This window comes from Patagioenas fasciata, chromosome 2 (assembly GCF_037038585.1).
Source record: "Patagioenas fasciata isolate bPatFas1 chromosome 2, bPatFas1.hap1, whole genome shotgun sequence".
NCBI lineage: Eukaryota > Metazoa > Chordata > Aves > Columbiformes > Columbidae > Patagioenas > Patagioenas fasciata.
Window position 1 is genome coordinate 122,198,492 of NC_092521.1, and position 12,658 is coordinate 122,211,149.

Sequence of the window (12,658 nt, forward strand, 5' to 3'; positions counted from 1 at the left end):
GAGGAAGTCACTTAATCCCTGGGCTTCAGCTGCCCCTTCTGCAAAGCAGAGGCAGTTAGAAATGGTGCTTATGAAGCATTCAGTGATGTGAAAAGTTAGTCCTCTCTAAAGACTCTGAATTCCTGTGGAAATCAATGTAAATTGCTTTTTGAGTAGTTGCAGGGCTGAGTTTGACTTCTGAAGAATGCTTTTAGAAATCACCGTGGAACGCGCAAAGTGAAACTTTTATCCAGCTCTAAATTAAACAACTGATAAATCCACTTAAAAAATCACTTGTCATTTAGACAGTAAAATACAATTGTTGTGCTCTTAGCTGGTAGCTGTATTAGAGCTGCATACATTTTGAGTGTCTGGCTGGCTGACTTTGCTCTTTACTCCATTTTCTGAGCAGACAGAGTAGTAAGTGTTGCTCAGGCAGCCCTGGGAGCTGTTGTGCCAAGATTACAGTTGTCTTTGTGTGCCACCGTTGTTGTGAAATGATGCACGTTTCCTTGTCATTTAATTTAATTACTTATCTATCATGTTACGTTCTGTTACAAGGCTTTAAGGAGCCTTACAGTCCTCTGGTGTTTTCTCTGAGGTTTCCTGCCCTGGTGCAAGGCTGCCACTTCTTTTGAAGTTTGGTGGGTTTTTTTGTTTTTGTTGTTTTGTTGGTGTGTGGGTTTTTTGTTTTGTTTTGGTTTATTTTCTGGGGATGTTTCTGCTCATTTTCTCCTCATTCTCTCTTCCAAATTTCTCAATGGCAGCCAAGAATTCTACAGTGTATTCGTTTTTTCTTTTCTTTCTTTTTTCTGGCACTAAATGTAAAATTTAAGTTCTATTTTGCCTGAGCAATGTGTGCCAAACATTACTTACAATCCTAAAATGAATTTATGATCTCAGGCTGTAAAGCTTTCCAGTGGATAAGTTATTTACAGCTGCAGCCTTTCGTCTTATCACCAAGAACATAAAGACCTCTCTTTTTATGTTGATCTATAACTTGCCTTCACTTTCTCATTGCTCTTCCAGAGTTTTAGCTCCAAAGTGTGCAGCATGTGGACTTCCTATTCTACCCTCTGAGGTGAGAGCCTTTTATTTTGCATCCCCTCTGGGGAGGGAGCGTCATGTCTCAGGTCTTGCTCTTTTTCACACTTGACCCTGTGTCAGGATGAATATATTTGGGGATGGGGAGAGACGATCGTTTCCTCCAGCATGCAGCCTTTTGACCTAAGCTTAGATGCTGCCCTTGAGGTCTGCCCCTTCTTTTGCTCAATAATGAAGCTTATTTCTGCTGAGCCGCGAAGCTTTTTTTCATCTCCTGCAGGATATACTGCTGTTAGTTTTATGTTCAGGATACCTTTCCTTCATGTCAATAAATGCTGGTGGTGCTCCTGAATGACCTCTGTGTCACCCCTCTGGAATGAACTCCTCTTCATACTTGGAGGAGATGAATCTTGGGCAAAACCAATTTAAAATGCTGAGAAATGTGATATATTGAGATTACCAAATATTTAATGTGTGATTTGAGTTATATGTGTCTGTTAAACAGAGAGTTGTACATTTCTGATGTTAGATTTTAGAGAACACATGCAGTCAGTCGATGATGAAGCTTTACTGTAAAAATAACTGCAGGTGGCAGGATTTATTCGTGGTGTCCAACCAGCAGCTCAAATGCATTTGTTCCATGTTCACATTGTTGCAGGAAGCAATCTACAGAGTGCCTGTGTCTTATCCTGCTGTAATCCTTTGTAATTTCTCTTCTGCTTCAATGCTTACAGGGATCTGATGAGACCATTCGAGTTGTGTCCATGGACAAGGATTACCACGTGGAATGTTACCACTGCGAGGTAGGTCAACACTTAATCGTGGTAACTACTATTATTTTTAAGGTGGAAATAAATCTCCTCTTTCCAATGGCAGTAGATGAGCAATTCAAACCTTGCATTGTACGACCTTTTCTGTCAGTGGCTGAGAAATTTCCAGTTTGAGGACAGAAGTTTTTGCAGCAGTGTGTCTCAGCTGCGATTTTATTTGCTATCCATAAAGTTATGGAAAATAGTTCATTATCACTTCTAAGCTTGGCAGTTTATTTGTTAATGAAGGAAACATGGTGACTTAGGTTATATTGCTGCCTTTCAGAAGCCTTGAGCTCCAGATCACATTAGTGTATCTGATTTCCCAGTCAGATTGCTCAAAAATGCTAAGGTGATGACTGATACCGTGTGGTATAAGTTACCTTCCCTCTCGTGGGAAATGAATATGTGGTCAGGGCTGGGGAGAGGATATGGCTTCACAAAAAAATCCCAGGAGATGCAAGTTATTAAACATTCGTTTGGTCTTCATGCAGGGCTTCTCAGAGAGGCTTCATGCTTCTGTTCTGTGAATTAAAATAAAGAGATGTCTTCTCTCACTGTGCTCGTAATGCAGTGAAAAGAGGCCCTGACTCAGCGGGCCAGTTTCACATCAGTACAACTGCAGTTAATGTAATGTGAAGAGGTGAATCCTACCTGTGACTGTAAGGAGACACGAGCACATTTAAAATACATAAGGGTAGCACCTCATCACAAGATAAAGCTTATTTGATGAAACTGTTTAAGACAAATTTGTACGAGGCTGCCCTCAAAATGCCTGTGTCAGATGCTTTCCCTCTCGTGGCACATGGTGGACTCACTAGGAAGGAGCTGTTGGTTTGTTGTCTTCTGTCCTTGTTGCAGAATCTCCCCGCTAGAAGCCAGGCCCTGCTTGATGCTGGAAGATTAACATGCGCATTGATAACTTGCATGACCTCTTTTTGCAGGACTGTGGGATGGAACTGAACGACGAAGACGGGCATCGCTGTTACCCGCTAGATGAACATTTGCTTTGTCATTCCTGTCATCTGAAACACATAGAGAATGGCACAACCCCAGCAGCTGTCTACCAGCACCACTATTAGGCAGTGTGGCCGACACGGGAAAGCCCAGACAGAAGATCTGTTACATGATCTCCCTTCCCTCACCCTCTGTTGATTTCCTGTGTATGTTTTTCGCCAGTCGGCAATGTTTCTGTAAAAGGATATGAGAGATTTTTGATGGATTCCCAGGGTCTGGATGCTTGTGAGTTCCAGCTGTATCAAACCACGTCTACTTGACCAAGAATGTGGCATGTTATCTAAACTGATTGGTTTACGTTTACGTGCCTTTTTCTGCTCTCTGGAGATTCCTCTTGGCTCATTTTGGAAGATTCTTCAGTGAAAGCACAACTTGCTGTCGTGCCTATGAACTCATGCCACGCACAATAAAAAAGCCACAAGGCTGGCTTGCCTGCCTGCCGGGGACATCTTGTCAGTCTACTAAGTCTTTCCTGACAAGCACATTTCATCAAATTCCCTGAAGGACATCACTCTATTAATACCAGTTTTTAGACACTCTTTCTCTTTTTATTAATTCTTAAGAAAAGAAGAAGGTCTGTGCAAAATGGTGCACTCAGACCTTCCAGCTAATTCCCTGAACTCCGGTATCAAGTCTGGCTGTAAAAGCACCAGCTCTCCAAGCACAAACCAGGCATGCTGGCTGGCAGGTGGAGGCCAACATCCCGTTTCAAACAGAACAGGAAACTGGAAGAAGCTCTAGGCTAAGCTGCTGCAGTGACTTGGGGACTGGGCTTGCATGTCAGCGTGATACTCAGGGGCCAGTCTGCTGTGTCAGATTCCAAATAGCAGATTATACTTGGAAAGGAAAGGTCAGGATGCTGAAAGTGTGGACACTGGGGAAATCCAGCCTGATTCTTGCTTGCAGAGCTCACTTTGGAAGGAAGCTCGCCGTACACAGACACTTGCCTGAGTTTTTCAGCTTGTCCCCACAGCTCAGCCCCCCAGCCTGGCCACTCCTGTCCGTGGTGTTTACCCAGCACAAAGCCGTTTTATAATGGTGCTTATTTAGAGCTCTGGGAACAAACTCGAGATCGTTATGAAGGCTTTGTTACACAGGGATTTAGAGCCCAGCTCCACAACCTGTACTCAAAGGAGTATGTCGGTATAAACAGATTTGCTCCCATGAATAATAACAGCTTATCTGAGCAAGGGCTTAGAGAGTTTGGCCCTTAATTTCTGTTCTGCTGAGAAAACAGAAAAGCAGATTGTTTCTCTTTTTGAACCCCACTGTTTTATAGTAAAAAAAAAAATCTGCTCCCCCAATATGTGTTACATATATGACAGGTGTGCCTGCAGTGCCTGTTCTGTAGGTACCAAAGCTGTGCAGTCCCTCATGTGCAGGTACAAAGCTTTTGTTTAAGAAAAAGTTCTTAAAGCCTCAGATGCAATCAGGGCTCTTAGCTACCCTTTCCAACTTACTGTGTGGAAAACTAGTTAAATCCTCATGTATCTGTGCTAAAGATGTAAATTCAGTTCTGATTGATAGGGGACTGGATGACATTCTTGAAGATCTTTCCTAGGGAGAAAACTACAGTAAATTAGCTGAGCAGTGGCTCCTGACATGAGCCTGTGCTGAGAACCCACTATGGTTCAGCCAGACCTCTTTTCCTGTAGCACAAATGCAGCTAGACAGGTACTTGGACTTCACGCCAGATAGTCAGACTGCTGTGTGTACCCATGTGGAGCAGCACAGGTGCTGACTGCACCTGCCTCTGCCTGTGCTAATAAATACCAGGGGCCTCACCTGAGCGTGCTGCAAGTTGCTGTGCTAAGTATTACACAGAGGCATGAGCATCTGCTGTAAAGTGGATAAAGACCAGTGGCCTGTTAGCACCCTCCTACCCATCTGTATCAGCTTGCCTTGACTGAAACCTCAATGTCTGAAACTGCCCAAGCCTCAGGAGCTTGGTGGCTTCAGCGTGGCTTTTTGTCAGGCTGACAGACCATGCAGCCTTCTACCCCATCCAGCTGTGAGTGCCTCTGCCTGTTGCTGATGTACTTCAGGATGGGGACGGCTGGTTGGTCCCCTGCTGGAAACCAGTCACAGCCCCAGCTTTCCTGTAGCTTGGCTCTGCAGTGCCATTTCTCCTGGGGACATGCAACTGACGGAAAGCTCAAGGGGGTGGACTTTCCCACTGCAGTATACATGGTTCTGGAGCATATATAATTCAGAGAGTTTTATCTGTGATTTTAGAGGAGGTAAAATTGACCCCAAATATGTGATCTCCCTGGGGCCTTAAATTTGGCCTCCAAGTGCTGGATAGTGAGGGGATGGGAGCCGCCACAGAATATAACCAGTGCTGTATCCAGGCTTTATGGACTGAGGGCAACAAAACACCCAGGGTGGACCCTGCAGTGCTCTCTCCCTGGTGCTCTGTGTCAGCTTGTGTCCTGCAGTGCATCGGGGCATGGGGAGGTGTCTCAAGGTGCAACTGTGATCTTAGGACTGTCTGAAGGGACTGAGGTGGGAAATAATGCCAGCTGATGAGAGTCCTTGGTAAATAATTCAGATAGCCCTTGGGCAGGTGGTTCCCCTATCTGAGCTTCCTTTGTCAGTGAAGGTCGTGAGAAACCAAAGTGGCTTCTGGAAGTGAGCTGGAAACACCAGCCCTGATCTGTTGCTTGGTCTCTGGGAGACCGGCTGCTACATGGCTCATGTTTTTCTAAGTGCTTGGTTTTTAGAGCAGCCCCTTATGCACATTTTCTGGCCTCTGTTTTGCGAAGATCAGAAAACACTAGTGGGACTGATATTTTCTTTTTAAGCTTCAGTTTAGAATTATAGAAGAATTTTGGTTGGAAGAGACCCTTAAGATCAAGTCCAACCATAACCTAACTCTAGCACTAAACCATGTCCCTAAGAACCTCATCTACCTGTCTTTTAAACACCTTCAGAGATGGTGACTAAACCACTTCTCTGGGCAGCCTGTTCCAATGCCTGACAACCCTTTCTGTGAATGAATTATTCCTAATATCCAATCTAAACCTGCCCTGGTGCAACTTGAGGCCATTTCCTCTTGCCCTATCACTTGGTACTTGGGAGAAGAGACCAACACCCTCCATGCTACAACCTCCTTTCAAGTAGTTGTGGACAGCAATAAGGTCTCCTCTCAGCCTCCTTTTCTCCAGGCTAAACAAGTAATTTTAACTACTCTATCGCTCTTGCAGCCTTCCCCACAACCCTAAAATAAGTGGGCAAGAAAGGGAGGAGGACAAGGACAATTTTCCCTCCTGGAGAGCCTTGAGTAGCCTGTTTATGGATCCTCCTTTGCATCCATAGAAAGTTTGGCCTCTGCTCCCCCACGGTGTGTTGTTACTCCTGTCAGCTATCCTGTATCCCTCAGCGCTGGTGAAATGAAGGCTGCCCTACTTCCAGTTTTGAGGTCTAGCATAAATTACTAAGTGCCAATGCTCTCCTTTCCTGTATTTACAAAGAGCCAGAAATGACAATGTGAAGCTATTGAAAACGGAGCGTGTGAGCTGGTGGTTTTGAAGCTAAAGCAGCTGCTGCATTGCTCTCTCCCATGTGTGCTAACTTGCAGTGCTGTTATCTTTGGGAGTTTGAATTAATTTAGGATCCTTTATTATTCCTGCCTTTTGAGTCCGTGTTGATTGCCTATGGCTTGTCCCTGGCTCGTCTCTTTCTTTTTGGTGCCGGATGATGGGTCCGAGAGGGGGGCAGGGGCATCATCCTGCACAGAGGAGGCTTCTCCTTCTCATAACCCCTCACCAGGGATCTGCAGAGCTGCAAACCCTCGCTGGCAGCCAACCCAAAGGGAAGCTCTGGAGACAGAGGGCGAGGCTTTTCCTGCTTTGCAGAAGAATTTTGGAAAACACGTTGAATTCTGCCTGTCACCTGCCTGATACGCATTGGGTTTTGCTGTTCATGTGAACCTTGCTGTCTTTTTATTTATTAAGGTGCCAAAACAAGCTATGAAGAGTTAGTCTCTTCTGACCAGTTTTAGGGTAAGGGACCCTTGGAAGTCACATTGTGCTGGTAATGAGTAACTCACATGCAAATAGCTATTCAAGTTAATTCCCTGAAACTTAGTTTGAGGAGCCAGAGCTTAATAGATTTTTTTTCGTTCAGATCATGCTGTTCAATTTCTATTGTTTAGAATACAGAAACTCATTTAAATAGAGGTTTTTGCATAAAATCCAGGGGTAAAGCCCCGGCTAGAGAAGAAGCAGAAATTTTTGTGTATTTTTAAGAAGCACCTGAGATCAAAGTGACTTCACAAAACTGCTTGATGTTGAACACAGGGAACAGCATTTTCAAACACCCTGTCGAGGAGCGTTTGATGAGGTTTGTGGCTCTTCAGTTTCTGAGTTTCATTCTGGGGGCTTTTAAAATGTCTTCTTGGTCTTTCATTGTTTAAATGAGTTATTGTGTAGGTCTTCTTGCTACAAAGCGAATAGCTCCTTGGTCTGGAAATGGTGGAGTCTCATCAAGATCGGGTGTGCTATCGCATGTGTGAAAGGGGAAACTGGGCTTATAAGAGCTGGTACTGGTCTGCCTGGCTGTTTGAAAGAAAGGAGTATCTGTGGCTGCTGAGAGAAGAAAGTAAATACCTTCCTGTGCTTTCTCCTTGTGCTGATTTGTAGCACTGGGCAAATATTTGGCATCCCTGAACTTAAGTATTTGAGTCTGTTCATAAACACTGCCGTGACCTCCTCCTCTCCCTCCCGTGAGTCCATAGCCCTAAGCGGGATTGCAGGTGCACTCTTCCTCATGAATTTTGTCCCTGTTTTGCACTGCTGTATTTCCCTGGAAAATTTACCACTTCATCATTTAAGCAACAGCAAAACTGTGTCCTTGCTTAAATGAGAATAGGCACATGCTCCCCATCCTTATGTGAACACTTTGACCTGATCCTCCAAATTACCTGAATTTCAGCCAGCTGCTGGTTGATGCAGCGGCAGCTTTGTACTCCGCTGCTGTTGCAAATAAAATTGCACGAAGGACTCTGCATAGAACTTGAAGTGCACAGGCAGGCAGTCCCGCTGAAACCACCAAGACTGTGCATGTACAATGAAAATCAATGTGTGCACGTAGGTCAGTGTTGGATTGAGGACAGAGTGATTTTTATTACAGCCAAGACATACCTGGGGATGAATCTGCAGTGGAGTAAAAGTTGCCTCGAAAAGGTCGCTGAAATGGATTGCCAACTTTTTTCTTCAATAAACAAAAATATGTACTGAAGTAGTGGGGTTACACAGTAAAAGAGGGATGTGACTTACAAAATATAGTAGCTGTAGGGAAAAGAGGGCGAGTGATTACAGAGAGCAGGGGAGAAAGCAGCACAGAAGGGATTTACTTTTGTTTGTCGTATTCCTAGACATTCATTAGAGGGGGTTTTGAGGAGAAAAGCACCTGCATATGCTGGTCTGGATGCTGCTTCTCCCATGTCGGCCCTGTCTGTGTGCTCTGTGTCTGCTTTCAGGGTCATGTGTGCTGTCATGTCTATGCACGTGGACATGCAGCATGTGCTCCCGGCGAGGGAGCTGCCTTTCACACCTCTGTGCCCCCGCCGAGCAGTTGTCAGTGCATTTTGAGCAACCTTCGGTGTGTGAATGGAAGGATATGTTGATCCAGGCTCTGGAGTCAGTACCTGTGGGCAGGGCAGGGCCATGGCCAGATACAGAATGACAGAATGGCTGGGGTTGGAAGGGACCTCTGGAGATCATCTAGTCCAGCCCACCTGCTAAAGCAGGGTCACCCAGAGCAGATTGCACAGGAATGTGTCCAAGTGGGGTTTGAATGTCTCCAGAGAAAAGGACTCCACAACCTCTTGTCCCCTTTTCCCCAGTGTCACTGGGCGAAGCTGGCAGGGGTTTTGCCTCTTTCATTGCACAGCATTCATGTGTTCTTTTTTCAGTTTCTGCCTTGTGGCGTGAACCCAGAGCTGTTCACCCATCCTAAGGATAAGCACAATTAATCTTTTCTGAGCAATAAAAATCCTCACGCAGCTTTCTTCCAGGGCAGCCAGAAGCTCGCATGGCAATAACCATCGGTAGCCCACTAAGATAAAACGAGAGACAGGAAGAAAACTGTCCCCACATGAAAATACATGGCATGCAGCCCCTAAAGGCAGATGACAGGGATGCCCCGTGGCCCTGGTGCAGGGATGACAGGGCTGTAGTTCCCAGCCTGCTGGCACTGACCCTGGTCCCCACGCAGCAGGTCTGCGGTGCACGGCCAGACAGGGACCTGGGCACAGACACGCAGGCTGTGGCCTGGCTAATGATACTGAATGGTACTAATTATTTTGTTTATGTTTCCTTCAAAGCTCAACTCCAGGAGAGAGCATTTTAGGATTTGTGCTGGTGTAACTAACCTTAGCCACCTGTGAACACAGCCCTCTTTTCTTCTGTGCTGTTAAATATTTATAAAGAATGAAGGTTAGCAGTGAGGGTGAAGCTGCTGGCCTGTTGTGATTTTGGTGATTAAAGACAATACCGTAAAGCAGTGCTCAGCGTCGAGTCTTTCCTAAAATTACAATGATTGTCATCGCCTAGAGTGCACAGGGAGGGAGTTAAACTGTGACATGATGGCTTCCCAACTTCTGCCATCCTCAGAATCACAGAATGGTTGGGGTTGGAAGGGACCTCTGGAGATCATCTAGTCTAACCCACCTGCTAAAGCAGGGTCACCCAGAGCAGATCGCACGGGAATGTGTCCAGGATGGTTTTGAATGTCTCCAGAGAAGGAGACTCCACAACCTCTCTGGGCAGCCTGTTCCCATGCTCTGGCACCCTCAAAGTAGTCTCCTCATGTTTAGATGGAACTTCCTATGTTTCACTTTGTGCCTGTTGTCCCTTATCCTATTGTTGGGAACCACTGAAAGGAGTCTGGTCCCATCCTCTTGACACCCACCCTTGAGATATTTATAAACATCTCCCCCAGCTTGAGTAGCTGAAGCCGGGACTGGCGGGGGGAAACCTTCTTAGTGGGCTCTCCTGAGGATTTCCAGTCCCTTTGCAGGCAGCTGGGATTCGCTGCAGCCCCATCTGAGGCCACCCTGCTCTGGTGTCCCTTCAGGGAGACCTTGGTCCTGGGGTAGGGACCTGGGGAGGGATGTGCTGTGGGTGGGAGCAGGCCCTGGACACAGCACAGGGATCTCCTTTGCAGTGTTGGTGGGGAGAGTTTTCGGGAGAATTCCCGTGGTTCTGGGAGGCAGGTGGCCACACGGTGCCCCATAGGTTTCACTGCATTCAGTGACAATGGTGCCTTGTGTCTGAAGATGGGATGTTTAAGTACTGCTGGCTGAGCAGCACCACAGCAGCACGGAGCTACCAGGTGAAATTCAGCAAATAAATAGGATTATCCGTAAATTATACTTTGGATTTCCCCTTCCTGGAGACAAGAACCTGCTCAAAACCTGGGGATAATACCCAGAGGGCTGGATCCAGGGGGAAATTGGTCAGGAGATACCCCCAGGCTTCCTCCATGCTAAAACACCAGTCCTGCACTCCCTCCCCCAGCCCAGGTACGCACTGTCCTCCCCGGCAGCAGGCGGCCTGCCGTGGTGCCAGCCCAGAGCCAGGGGCTCCTGCAAGGTGGCCCAGCCCCGGGGTGCTTTGGAGGCCCCTGCACTTGGCAGACCGCCCACGCTGGGGGAATGAGAGTGGCCGGGGTGGGACTGTGCAGGAGTACGGGGGCTGCCCAGGAACGGAGGGGTTGTGGGCAGCACCCTCGTGCTGGAGAACAAAAGATCGAAAAAAGAAACAATTTCAGGGAGAAAAAAGGAGCAGCCGAGCCAGCCAGGAGTCGAACCTAGAATCTTCTGATCCGTAGTCAGACGCGTTATCCATTGCGCCACTGGCCCTGCTCGTAAGCTAGACCTTGCCCGAACGTACTTCACCAGAGTTCTCGCGCGGGGGCGGGGCCGTCGGCCGTAGAGCAGCCAATCCAACGCAACGGCCCCGCCGACACGCCCACCAGTGTCCCCCTGGGGTGTGGCTTACCTCCCCACCCGCCCGCTGGCCAATCCCCATCGGCTTCATTTCCGCGCCCCCGCCTCTCCCGCCCCCGGTTGTACGTCACCGTGTCGTGGTGCCCTGGTGGTTCCCTGGCGCGACGGGGGCGGAGCTACAGTTCGGCGGCTCAGCCAATCGCGGGCCCGGTGAGTCAGCCCAGGCCCTTCCCGCTTCCTCCATGGATGGTGCCCCGCCCTGTGGCACTCACTAGCGTGCCCGAGGTGGTTTGTCCTGTGCAGGGTCCCGTCCTTTCAGGCCGGGGTACGCGTCAGGCTGGGAGGGGAGAGAGAGCGGCCGGGTCGGAGGGAGCGAGAGCGACGCGGAGCCGGCGGCGGCCGGAGACAGCTGGAGGGGGACGAATGGCGGCGGTGGCAGCGGCAGGAACGACGGCAGCGGCGGCCTACGCCAGCCTGAAGCTGTGAGTGACCCAGCGGGAGGGGGTGAGGCGGCTCCGTCACCTGCCGGCGGGGAGGGGAGGAAGAGCGAGGGCCGCCTGTCGTGTCCCCTCCACTCGCCCGTCACCCACTCCCCTCACGGATCCGCTTTCGGTGCCCCGCCGCCGGGCTGTGCCGCCGCTCCCTGGCTTCCTGGGGTGGGCGAAGGGCTCGGCCCGATCCGGCGGCTGCGTGCGGCCCCGGGGCGAGACGGGGAGGACTTTGGCCGCGAGTACGGATCCCGTCCCCTTTGGGCGTCCATCTGACAGCGCGGCTCCGGCTGGAAACACCGCCGGCGGTTCGTCTGTCCGGCTCGTTTCCCTCTTGCACGTCTGGGAGGGCTCAGGCGTGCGGGTCGGCTCCGGTGCCCGCTTTGGGCAGCTACTCTGCCTGGGAAGTGTTGGGGTAACGCGGGTCTGCGGAGAGGAGGTGGCGCAGGGAACCGGGCAGCCCCGGCTGTCCGCTGCTTTCTTGCTTTTGTATAAACTTGGGTAGTGATGCCAGCGTAAACCTCTGCATTTTCAGTGTTCTGCATGCCAGCAGAAGGTTCGTTAAGCGTGCTTATCGGTCAGTCCTTCGTGGCACAGTTTCTTTTTCTGGTGTGGTTTTGATGCCACTTTATGATTTTTGAACTCTTGGGATTCTCCTGTATAGTCCCTATGGTGATTTCTCAGATAAATTCTTCTGAAGTCCTGGTGTAATTCTTTTCGTGAAAACAAATGTTTTATGGGAGAATGCAACCCTTCAGACTTGTGTATGCCAGATGTTTGCTTGCTGCTTTTATACAGCAAAAGAAGTTCCATAACTGAAGCAGCATCAAAGTTAAAACTGAAATAAAATTACCCTGAGCACGAGTCTCTTCATGGCCGTCTGAAGCCAACAGTGAAATGTCCTTGCATGTCCTAAAGGCGTTCCCAGGCTTTTGACCTCCATTAGCTTGAAACTCTGTGATTGAGTTAGTGATGCCATTTTCAGGCATCAGTATATGAAAGTGATTTTTTTTTAAACCTAATTTAAGTTACTCATGGCTCTGTTAAATTTCATTTGACAGTCATCTTTTGAATTCAGCACAAACATACTTAGATCTGTCTTAGAGACCTGTATAAGCAGTTTGTGTTTAAAAATCACTGGGCTTCTTCCTTATTTTGATTGGGTAGCTATGTGAGGGTACACAGATACTGGAGATAATTGAGTATTACTGAAGAGTAAGATCATCAGTCATGGCTGAAAGACTTGCTTATTTAGCAGAAAGCTTTTTTGTTTCCTTTCCCCTCTTGTCACCTAAATGATGTTTGTCTTTCTTTAAGCTGAACTTGTGATCTTTTTACCTGCAGAGGAGAAAAGGTGAGTTTTATGA

At 48.1% G+C, this 12,658-nt stretch overlaps 2 protein-coding genes and 1 non-coding gene across 3 annotated transcripts in view; 2 read left to right on the forward strand and 1 right to left on the reverse strand.

Moving 5' to 3' along the window:
* Positions 1–9,356, forward strand: part of LIMD1 (LIM domain containing 1) — a 34,566-nt gene extending 25,210 nt beyond the window's left edge. Inside the window, exons 6-8 of the mRNA XM_065830807.2 lie at positions 1,009–1,060; positions 1,758–1,826; positions 2,777–9,356. Coding sequence (XP_065686879.1) covers positions 1,009–1,060; positions 1,758–1,826; positions 2,777–2,914 — 259 coding nt within the window. The 3' untranslated portion in view covers positions 2,915–9,356. The remainder of the gene's footprint in view (positions 1–1,008; positions 1,061–1,757; positions 1,827–2,776) is intronic.
* A 1,287-nt stretch (positions 9,357–10,643) lies between these two features.
* On the reverse strand, positions 10,644–10,716 carry TRNAR-ACG (transfer RNA arginine (anticodon ACG)). Its single transcript has one exon. It is a non-coding gene; the product is annotated as a tRNA-Arg (tRNA).
* Positions 10,717–11,033: 317 nt separating this feature from the next.
* The window catches only part of SACM1L (SAC1 like phosphatidylinositide phosphatase), a 33,703-nt gene continuing 32,078 nt past the window's right edge, over positions 11,034–12,658 (forward strand). The window contains exon 1 of the mRNA XM_065831071.2: positions 11,034–11,285. Coding sequence (XP_065687143.1) covers positions 11,050–11,285 — 236 coding nt within the window. The 5' untranslated portion in view covers positions 11,034–11,049. The remainder of the gene's footprint in view (positions 11,286–12,658) is intronic.